General features: G+C 41.3%; 1 protein-coding gene across 5 annotated transcripts in view; it reads left to right on the forward strand.

The window, feature by feature from the left end:
* The window catches only part of LOC121578931 (neurexin-2-beta-like), a 314921-nt gene extending 306370 nt beyond the window's left edge, over positions 1-8551 (forward strand). For 2 of the 5 annotated variants that reach the window (XM_045224458.1, XM_045224460.1), the window contains 4 exons: positions 72-161; positions 1783-2111; positions 5822-5906; positions 7651-8551. In XM_045224458.1, the coding sequence (XP_045080393.1) occupies positions 72-161; positions 1783-2111; positions 5822-5906; positions 7651-8477 (1331 nt within the window). In that variant the 3' untranslated portion in view covers positions 8478-8551. The remainder of the gene's footprint in view (positions 1-71; positions 162-1782; positions 2112-5821; positions 5907-7650) is intronic. The other 3 variants (XM_045224461.1, XM_045224459.1, XM_045224462.1) reach the window with 3 other exon arrangements.
* The last annotated feature ends 3138 nt before the right edge of the window (positions 8552-11689 follow it).

The following is an 11689-nucleotide window of genomic DNA, read 5'->3' on the forward strand; positions in this document are numbered from 1 at the left end:
CTGTCTCTAACCTTGTGATCTTTCAACTTCCAGACTTTAACCTCTAATCTGTCTCTCCAAATTCTTTGAAGGGAACTTTGATAATGAGCGCCTGGCTATTGCTAGACAAAGAATCCCATACCGACTTGGTCGGGTAGTTGACGAGTGGCTACTCGACAAAGGTAAACCAAAAAATGAATAAATCCATTAAACAGTTACTAAATCCAGTTAAATCCCTGTAAGAGGTGCAGTGCCAAGAGACAAAGGATCAAATGCTGTTACCTATGTATGGTGTAGAGCTACATGTTGGGTGACTAGGATGGGAACATAGATATATACTCAAACAGCCATCTCAGCCATTTCGAGCAACGTACCTCGTCTCATTTAGTACCATTCTAAAAAATATACCAAATGGGTAACAGTACATCTACCAGGTATCCTTTGCAATCCCCAGACCATCTGGGGATGCTGCACCTCTTCAGAGATTTTAAAACCAATTAACTAAACATAACCCCTGACTAACCCTCCAACAACGTCCCTCCAATTGCTGTGTTTAATTAGATGCTGCTGATTTTCTTTACTTGTTGTTATCTGTTTATTCTTCTTGTGACATAAACATATTTAAAGTGATAACTAACCTGTTAAACAACTGGAATAATTTGCTGGTAATGGAACATAGAGCATTTCATCTAATGTTTGTGGTTCTTGCAACAAGGTGTTAGTATCTCACAATAAACCTTCCGTTTGAATTCACATCCTGGTCTCTCTAAATTCTCTAATCATGTATAGTCCACGCTGTTGTTTATTGGCCATGCTAAAAACACCACACTAATGTGACCCCACTAAACACCACTATACTCTCCCTGCTATACCTCCAGATGACTTCCCTGCATTCTTGGCAACCATGTTCAGGGACAAAGGGGGTCAGACCCTGACAGACTAGTAGATTACTGTCACTGCAACACTCAGCTACATAGTTAAGTAGAATATTCCTGAGATTGGCATATTACATTACCCTCTCGCAACATGCTGAACTCACTGGGTGATGTAACAGTAACAGTGCTTGTCAGTGCTGCTTCTGCTGCTGTCAGTGGTGGAGTTCGATAACCCCAGGGAGGGAGGGAGGGAGAAAACACTTCCCTTCCACCAGAGGAAGTCAGTCCACACAGTACAGTTGGTCCCAGAGGAGCAATGCTGATTGTTCCGCCAGCTTCTGACTGAGAGGATGAAGGGGAAATGCCCTGTCCCTAGTTGTGCATCAATTCAGAGAAACGACTTCCTGTGCTTAATGGAGGAAAGTAATGTGCTTACAATTTCCCATGACACTATTTTCTCCCATTACTCTATGTAAACACACTGATAGCGAAATGTAAGTAAAATGATACGCATTATTGTGCCATCATCCCCTCTCGCAAAGACTTAACCGATTTGAAAAGCAATTTTTTTGACCCTATGACCAAGATTGAGCCAATTCCCTAACTCTGATTTTAAACACTAACCAATTGAAAATACTTTACCAATATAACATTCAAACTAACCACATCTTACCCTCAGAATATATTGGGCCAATATATATGTGACCAGTACGATGACTAAATATAAATATACGAACATTCCAGACAAGCTCTTAACATATACTTCCATCATTTAACTTGTTGTGCTAAGTTCCATATCTGTTGCCAAGGACCTTCTGGGTATCTAGCATGGTATAACTCATACTGTAATTTGATGTCTGCCTGTTTGTGTCTCTCTCTTTCTCTCTATGTCTATCTCTCTTCCTCCTCTTCCTTTACCTCACTACAGGACGACAGCTGACCATCTTCAACAGCCAGGCAGCGATAAAGATTGGGGGTCAGGATAAGGGCCGGCCGTTTCAGGGCCAGATCTCTGGCTTCTACTATAACGGCCTGCAGGTGCTGACACTGGCGGCAGAGAGTGACCCCAGTGTCCAGGCCGAGGGGAACCTGAGGCTGGTGGGAGACTCCATGTCTGTCTTGACCACTGAGACCATCTCCACCACCCCACTGGCGGCCTCCGACATGTCCACCACCATCATGGAGACCACCACCACCATGGCCACCACCACCACCCGCAGGCAACGCTCCCCCAGCATGAGGGAGAGCATCTCCCAGGTCAGAGGGAGGGCCGGGTGGGGGCATGTGGGGCAGGGTACTAGGGCCACGTTGAACGTTATTAGTGACCAATGGTGCAAGAGGTGATGTAATGATGACTGATAACTAAGACTAGCCATTTTATCAGTATGTTAACTGTCCCTCATTCAGTAATCCTGGTTTTAACATTGTACTATAAGGAGCTGTACGTATGGTATTTTCCTAACGTTAGAGGTGATTGTGACAAGGACTGTGGGTGAGCTAGTGTTAGGACTGAAGGCATTAGACAGACAGCATAAGTAACCGTTTAGATGGCAAGGTTTTGGGAAAGCACTCTGCCAGACAGACAGTGTGTCCATTATCAGGAGGTTGGCTGCATGAGACTGACACTCCATCCACATTATAGCTCATTTAGCCACTCATCAGGCAGACAAATTAAAACAGCCCTTAAAGAGCACTTTCTCAGGAACAATCTCCCTCTCTCTCTCAATTCCTTTGCACATTTTTAACATAACCATGCTGCATGCCTCTGCCAATAAGAGGCAGTAATTACTCATTAAAACCAAGAGGTTTTCAATAAGGGAATCACAGACAAAGCACTGGACCTAGACACGTCTTTGAACATAAGTTAGCTCTCTATTGAAAGTGTTTTTCTGGTTTATTAAGCTCTCATTCAAACCTAAAAGATTGTCTCTCTCGTTGGGGAAATTAATTCAGTTCCATTTGTGTTTGTATGATGCCTTTTCAATGTCATGGTCACAGTGCACACCAGCTAAAAAAACAGCAGTCATTGTGCTGTTTTTAAAACTCCCTCAGCGGCGTGATGCACTCTTTAATTTGTTTCAGCTACAAAGCAGGAAATCCCACAAAAGCTAGATTTACAGGGTTTTTAGCAGCTAGAGCTACATTTCCTTTTCTACACTGACTTGCATATGTATTAGGCTGCCTGTGGGCATATAGATCCACTCAAAAGGCCCCACCACATTCAGTGTAAGTTGTCAAGGGACCATCCTTTAATACGCCCCCCATTTCTTGGATTAAACCTTTTTTCTCAGCCTTCGACTTTGTTGATCAAGAGATGAAGGAAGGTCACACTCAATAACAATTTATGCCAGTCATGGCTAAACTGCCTATTTCCATATCCAGCGATCCGTTAGTAATTTGCATGAATGTTGATGAACCTCAATTCAACCCCACGTAGAACCTTGGACGAGCTTTAATCCAGTCTACTGAATATAAATAGCCCTAGGGAGACCAGCAGAGTGATAGGGGGGGTTACGGAGAGACCACCTCAGAGCTGCTCTTATTAGGCTCCCAGCAGAATGTGGCTAACTACCAAGCTTGCCCTTTCAACAAATGAAAACATAATTTATGCTCATGGGCTGTCTAAATATTTAAAACAACATTAGTCACTTGGAGATAAAGGTTATCGAAATATTAAACAGTACAAGTTTCAGTTATATTCAAAGTGATTTTTTGTCTAACACTCTGATTAGGAGAGACAAACACCTGTGTATTCACTTGGCAATCCTCTCTCTTCTGTTGTGATTATGATTTATCCTCCTCTACTTTCTAGGTTCCTCATAAGATAGCATGGCTCCTCCTTTGAACATGTGCTACTGAACAACACAAGCTCAATCATTCTCACAGTCAGCTAACTCCCTCCATTAGACAACAGTAGTGGGATATAAGATACTGTAATCACTTTTTCAGGCAGTGGTTTTCATTGAAAGTGTTTTGTGTATCTGAGCTGAACATTTGTCATGGTGTCATGTCATAAATTACGAAACAAACCAAATTAATAATACCTACAGTTCCACCATAAACAATAAACTTGCTTATGAAACTACAGGCGCTGTATACACAAACACAGGAAGGGAGGGAGTAATTGCTTTATGAATGCAGTCAGGCAGATCTAATATGCAGTAATACGGCATATTTTAATTAGAGAATCAAAACGCCACAACAATGCTGTTATTTGTTATGTGTGGATTAGAGAGCAAGACATAAGCGCCAGACAAGACAACTCTTTTATCGTCCTACGGTTTTCAAACGGCCAAGCAATTGTTCTGATCACATTTGCTAAAGCTTTATTGTGAAAAAACAAACTTTGATACCTTTTCATACACTAACCATGCCTCCAAATGTCTTAAAGCATATTTGATGGATGACAGTACTCTGTAATAGCCATGGCCCAGTAAGCATGTCAAGTTCCGAACACTGTAAATACATTGATACAGTATGGTGGGCCAAAGGCTCCTTCCTCCAGCTAAATAAGTTGATTAGGCTTGTCCATACGATAATGAAGGAGATAAATTGATGTCAATCATGGCCTAACTGCTTACTTCCAATGTCAAACTTCCCTGTCTATGTAAATCTAGGTCATTAGCATAGATTTACATAGACTAGATTTCTCAAGCCCTTGTTGAATTTCAATGATCTTTCTGAAGGTCATAATGGCAGACAGCTTTAGGGTTGGCTACACCTGCTTGTAGTAACTACATTTCTTTCTACATTTACTGACACTGCCTTTCTCTTGAAAATATTTCAGTATGTCTATTGTTTTGATATTTTATATAGATAAATAATACACTGTGACAGTTGAATACACGTTTGAATTGAAAACATTGCCTTAGAAACTGTGATGACAGTTTGATGGAATATTCTTTGAGAAGAGCTCAGGGCAGGCCAATGATTAATGTACTGTATGTGAGAGCTGTCAAATAGTGGTGTCTCATATCAAACATGTGCAGATATGATTTATCATGAGGTTTCTGTGCCTTGACATGTGAGGACAAACTGATGCATTCGCGTAATCTCTGGATCAAACTACAGTGAGCTCCAAAAGTATTGGGAGCGTGACAAATGTTTTGTTGTTTTGGCTCTGTATTCCAGCCCTTTGGATTTGAAATGATACAATGAGTATGAGGTTAAAGTGCAGACTGTCAGCTTAAACGTTTTACTACTTGAATACACATATAAGTGCATTTGTCCCAATACTTTTGGTCCCATAAAATGGGGGGACTGTGTACAAAAAGAGTTGTAATTTCTAAACCGTTGACCCGATGTAAATGGAAATACCCTTATAAAAGCTGACAGTCTGCACTTTAACCTCATAGTCATTGAATCATTTCAAAACAGCAACAAAAAATGTCACTGTCCCAATACTTTTGGAGCTCACTGTATATGATATTTATATAGCTTCTGTATATGTGTATGGGTGGTCCTCTGTAGCTCAGCTGGTAGAGCGCGGCGCTTGTAACGCCAAGATAGTGGGTTCGATCCCTGGGACCACCCATACACAAAAATGTATGCATGCATGACTGTAAGTCGCTTTGGATAAAAGCGTCTGCTAAATGGCATATTATTATTATTATTATGTCTGGGGTATTAATTTATGTATAGGTACAGGAGGTATTAGGAAAGAAAAAAGAGATGCTTCTGTTTGAGCACAATCATTGCATCATGAAACTAGCACTGTGAAATTGAATCCTGGCCCATAAGGAATTTGTTGTCTACTATTGATCTGGTGGAAACAGCAAGGAGTGCAATATTCCAGCCTTAGTTTTTCTGAAGTATTCTCAAATAATGAAGTTTCACTTACAAGGCTTTTTGGGGGGAATAACTTTGTATTACTGTTTTATTAATGTTCGACATTGACAACTAAGAGTTTTAAAGATTGAATACTGTATAGATTACAAAGCACCAACGTTGTGTCCTCTTCCTCTCAGCCTCAGAACTCAGATGACATCTTGGTGGCTTCTGCAGAGTGTCCCAGTGATGACGAGGACCTGGAGGAGTGTGAGCCTGGAACAGGTGAGTCTGTCTGTCAGCCCTGGCCTGGGGTTCAGTTCAGTTCAGGACCTCCTATGATCACCTACTGTCTTCCTACACTAGGGACTAATAGGTTCGTTTTAATGAGCTCATGGATAAAATCTTATGGGCCTTGATCTAGCCTTATCGCTACTTTCAAAGTTGTAATTTTGTCTGTCCTTAATGCTTGTCTTGTCATCAGCTACTACCTCTGCTTTGAACTCGCTGTTAGGGGAGATTTCATTACTGCCACTAGCTAGCAAGATCTTATATCCAGATTAGAAGATCTCATACTATCCTGTACACTACCCTAAACAAAATAAAAAACAAATGGGGGAAACAGCTGGGATCTTCATGTAGGCCTGCAGTTGGTTGTCGGAGGCAGTGCTCATAATATCAAGTTCATAGAAGCCTCTGGCCTTGGTGTGTGTGGATGACTGATCTTAATATTCCTACAGTTATCACTGATCTGACCTTTTCAGAAAGGCTCCATATTTCACTACTGCCTGCCTGGCCCTGCCAGTGTGAGCTGTCAAAGTAAGGCTGAAAAGACACAAATATCTGAAAGCCCATTATAGTGAAGGTCAGGAGTAGGGTTGGACAGATCTGTGGCACACCTGGCTCTGAGATAGGCAGAGGAACATTTCCTCTTCTACTTTCTAGTCTTTAGCTCACCAAATCATGCAATGCAGTAGGGCTTCATAGTAGAGTCACATTCATGACTAGGGTTACTCATGAAATGTATTACATGTACAACACAGGAGGCTGCTGAGGGGAGGACAGCTCATAATAATGGCTGTAAAGGAGCAAATGGAATGGCATCAAACACCTGGAAACCATGCGTTTGATGCATTTGATACCATTCCACTCATTCCGCTCCAGCCATTACCACGAGCCCATCCTCCCCAATTAAGGTGCCACCAACCTCCTGTGATGTACGAAGGAGTCGTTTTCTCTTACTTGTCTGTGTGATAAAAGGCTTGTTTTCATGCAAATGTTTCAAGAGTTTCAGAAGCGACATTAGATCATGATAGATGATTGGCCTTACTTGTCGCCAATTTGTCCTGTAAGATGTCACAGTTTATCCAGATAAACGGTCATTGTCATGATCCTTCTCTCTCCACCTCTCCTCTTGCCCCTCCCTGACACTCCCTTTTATCAATAACACTGTCAGTAGAGTTAGGTGAATGGCGCCCTTGGCTTGTTTTCATTGTCTTCTAACCTTGATATTTAGTCTGTTTATTGAGGTGGCTTGAGGATGGTTAGAAGACTTGTGGTTATGTTTCTATGAACATTAAAGATGTTCAACCTTAGTAAACTAACACATCTTGTTACTGGCATGCACACAACCGCCTACAACTGCAAATTAAAATAATGAAGGATTTATATCAATGTTATGCAGCTGTTTTGAATTTGTTTTTCTCTTCATGCAAAAATCATGTGGCAATATGTTGATGTACGTAAGTGACCTTATCCCATGGTTTGCTGTCTTTTTTGATAAAGAGAAGTCCAGAAATGTGAACTTGTAAGCAAATCCATATTATTGATAATAATGTATAGTTAAATATCTTCCATATTAATTATCTTACCCCTACAGGGCGTAATATTAGGTTATTTGGAACATTCTAGCTACATAATGAGCACATTGTGTTTGTAATGTAATGAGCACAATTGTTCATTATTCGTGTCTGGGGTCTCCTAATGCTCCTCTAATGTGTGTTTCTCCTACCCTCTTTTTCTTTTCTAGGAGGTGAATTAGTGTTGCCTATAATAACAGTGGATTCCCTTGAGCCCCCATCCATCGCCACCCGTTACCCTGCTATCCCCCCTCCTCCCACCTCCCTGTCCCCACTTGAGACCACCAAAGAGTCCCTGATGCTGTCCAACCCTCACCCTCCCTGCCCCCCGGATCAGGAGGACTGCGGTGACCCTGTGGAGGTCTCGGCCTTCGGTTCTGGGGAGATGACGGAATCAGATGATGAGGACTTTTACAAAAACTCCCCTCTGGTCACTGACAGGACAGTCCTGCCTCCTCCTCCTCCCTCCGCTGTCGGTGAGGGCGGGGCACAGAAACCCCACAATCCCCGCCCCCCTCCTTCTACTCCCACCACCAACCCTGACCAGCTCCACATCCCCGCGGGCAAAATGAACACCCGTGACCAGGTGCTTCTGCCCCCTGCCCCTCCGTCATCCCGGTATACACCAGGACTAACTTACCCCCCCAATTTCCCCCATGTGCCCACAGCCGACCCTACAGCCCCCGGTGAGAAGGTCATGCACCCCGGCCTGGTGGATAGGATCGGAGAGTCCAGTAGCACCACAGGGATGGTGGTTGGTATTGTGGCAGCTGCAGCCCTCTGCATTCTCATCCTCCTCTACGCCATGTACAAGTACCGCAACCGTGACGAGGGCTCCTACCAGACGGACCAGGGACACAACTTCATCAGCAACCCAGTTGCCGAGGGCAACGGGGCCGTGGTCAAACTAGAGAAGACACCAAGCACAACAACGGCTGCAGTAGCGAAGACAGTAACCAAGGGCAAGAAGAACAAAGACAAAGAGTATTACGTCTAAGAGAGGGGATAGAGAACGAGAGAACGAGAGAGATAGGCTAGAGCAGGGTTTCCCAACTCCTCGAGTACCCCGGACAAGCACACCTGATTCAACTTGTCAACTAATCTTCAAGCCCTCAATCAGTTGAATCAGGTGAGTTTGTTCGGGGCAACAACAAAGATGTGTGCTGTTGGGGGTACTCGAGGACTGTTGGGATACACTGGGATAGAGGAAAATCATGGAAAGGGGGTTCTCCCAATGAACTTCACTTCCACATGATCCTCTAGATAAATATCCAAAATGTAGGGTGTAATTGTTACATTTGTGGCACAAAAAAATTACAAAAAATCCAACTTGCCATCAGTATTCCTGTTAAATTATGCTTTCAGAATTTTTATCGCATACCAAATATTGTATTGGTTAACATACCATTTCATACAGGATAAGAAGCATATCCATTTTGCTGTCTTTGTATATAGCACCACTATCTATCAACTGTATGGTTATGGTTCACAGTAAAAACTGAGCTTAGACCATTGTACTATAGAAACAGGTTTGCATGAATGTCAGTTCATCATGCTCTATCTCAAGTCCCTATGTCTTTGTAATGACATCAGCGGTATCAGTGTGTACTGAAAGGTCATTATGGTCGTTAAGGACAGAGCAACCCAGTAGAGTTTACTAGATTAAACTGAAGCCATACCCATACCTGGAGATTGGGTGACCCACCTTCTCTACAGACTAGCCTACCACATTTTGTGTTATCCCACATAAAACTACTTTCCACTCAGTCTATCTCTCTGGTTGTCCATGGTGCTATGTTAATGGTCCAATATCATTGAACCATGTTTCAAGCATGATGTATTTCTTTCCTTTTGGAAAATACAGTTTTTCAAAGGGAATACACCAATTTACGGCCGAATTTAGCCAACAAACCCTCTATCTGGATGGATGAGATGAGCTGGATTCTCTCATCTCTGTGTGAGGAGAGAGCAACAAATCTACAAATTCATTCCATCCAGGAACAAGTTCCTCAAACTTAACTTAGCAAAACGCTACTGTAGCAAAGACATTGCTCTGTAAACATATTTGTATGTATAGATGTCTTGGGATTGAAAAAGCATTGCTTCTGTGTTTGTTGGAGTACACGGGGAACAGACTATACTTCATGTGAGAGATGTTCTGCCCCCACGGTTACCACTGTCAACACTCCAGCCAGTTCCCCTATGAGGAAAGTAGAGACAGTGAATATGAAAGGGAGCTGCAGGACACAGTCATATTTGAGTAACTTTTTCTGGAGGTTCCTGTGGGAGGGGGATCATGCCCAACCTTGTGTCAAGAGGCTGTTTTTCTCTTTCCTTCTTCAAAATTGGCACACAAAAAAACTGGAAAGGCACAACCAGTAGAAACATCTCTTTGAGAGATAAATACTGTGTTTCCTTTGAAAGCTAACCAAACATGTATTCTGGTTTTTCTACCCATGAATAAAATACTATTCTGTGAGATGAATTATTGAAGGTTTGTGAATTGTATAGCTATTTCTCAGATACTTCTGTGTTTCTCTTGTTACCATTCCTGCAGTTCAGTTTTTTATGTTGCCTTTTAATCCGATCCAGATGAAAGGGAGCATTTTGTCTATGATGAGACACCATTTTCTGACTAGAGACCCATTGTAAGTATTTTCTTTTTTCAATGTTGAATAACATTACATTTCCATTAAGGCCAGGTTAGTGATTGTATGTAAATGTATCAAGAGAAAACACAAAGGATGATGTGCACTCTTTTTTTGTTTCATTTCTTCATTTTATGTAAAATGAAAAACATTTTGTTGTTGCCATTCTGTCTGTTGTATTATGTTAACATTTTCCATTTCTGTGATTTCATCTTATTTTTTTATGAAGTGCCATTTAACATAAACTGCTCCGAGTATATTCCTGTCCTAACTCAATTATATTGTAAAGTGTTCCTGTGAAATGAATCTTAATATGTGTACAGTACATTGACAGAGGGGAAATACACTTGGTTATATACTTCGTATACTCCTGTGTTGTGTGGCTTTTTTATGAGTACAAATGCCTTATCAAATGAATGGGTTGCACTTTAACTACTACACACAGCCATTGGCGTCGATGTTTTTGGTCCAGCCCCAAATCTTTTTATGGTCCAAAATTGTTATTTTATTATTTGTTACATTTCAGTCTGATATGAGTTTGCATAACCACACATCACTTAGCGTGGAACCCCGTATTATCGGAAATATTCAACAGCCTTTAAGAAATATATTACCTTCAACATTGTTATCTTGTGATCAAGCCATCAATGTTATGTGATTATTGGTGTCGTAAAAATGTTAGCTAACGGGTTAGCAATTAGCATGTTTGACATTTCAGTGGAAATACTACTATTATCAGCTATTTGATAAACGGTTTAGCAAAAAGATGTCCCGTATTATCGGCATACGGTCCCCAGTTATTGGCCACCTTACTATTTTGTTCAATTACAAGATATATATGTTTAATTTTGTTCAAAAAAAGAGACACCAACCTCGTATCCAAAGTGTTTACTAAATAGTTGACTAGCCTTATTTATTTGCCTGTCAACTTTTCATTGCGTAGCCCGGTGCGCCCTCCTGTGGACTCTTAAAAAATGGTTGTTCATTAACATATTCACTGTTGTAACCAAATAGTGTCTTCTAATTTGTTTTACAGGTTAATATTTATGTTTTGAGAAAGTAGATAACAGTTTAATACTAAAATATAAATGAGTATAAATAATTTACATCAAATAAAACTAATTTCAGTCATGTGCATTGACATAAACAATGAAAACACTGTGTTGCAGAGATGCACTTGGAAAGTAAAGGAAGAAATACACAAGATGGGTTGAATAAATATATATTATATTTTAGACATGCTTTTGTTTTTTTTACAAATAAATAATTTCATATGAAAACAAACAAAACAAACAATTAAATCTCGACCTCCATCCCTATATTGTCACAAAAATCACAATAGAAATCCAGCTCCACCGCTACCTCTGGATCCCACTGCACACACCTGCAGTGGAACCAGTGCTGGCAGAAGTCACAGCACACCCATGGCACTACGGACTCACTCCTGAGGGGAGCTTGCAGGCGGATCACGCTCCCCTCAGCGAGCACAGCAGGGGATGTCTTCTTTTATTTAAAGAATCATCATCACCAAATTGATTAACATGGTTTTGCAAAATGTAGA

The sequence above is a fragment of the Coregonus clupeaformis genome, chromosome 13 (genome assembly GCF_020615455.1).
Source record: "Coregonus clupeaformis isolate EN_2021a chromosome 13, ASM2061545v1, whole genome shotgun sequence".
Taxonomy (NCBI): domain Eukaryota; kingdom Metazoa; phylum Chordata; class Actinopteri; order Salmoniformes; family Salmonidae; genus Coregonus; species Coregonus clupeaformis.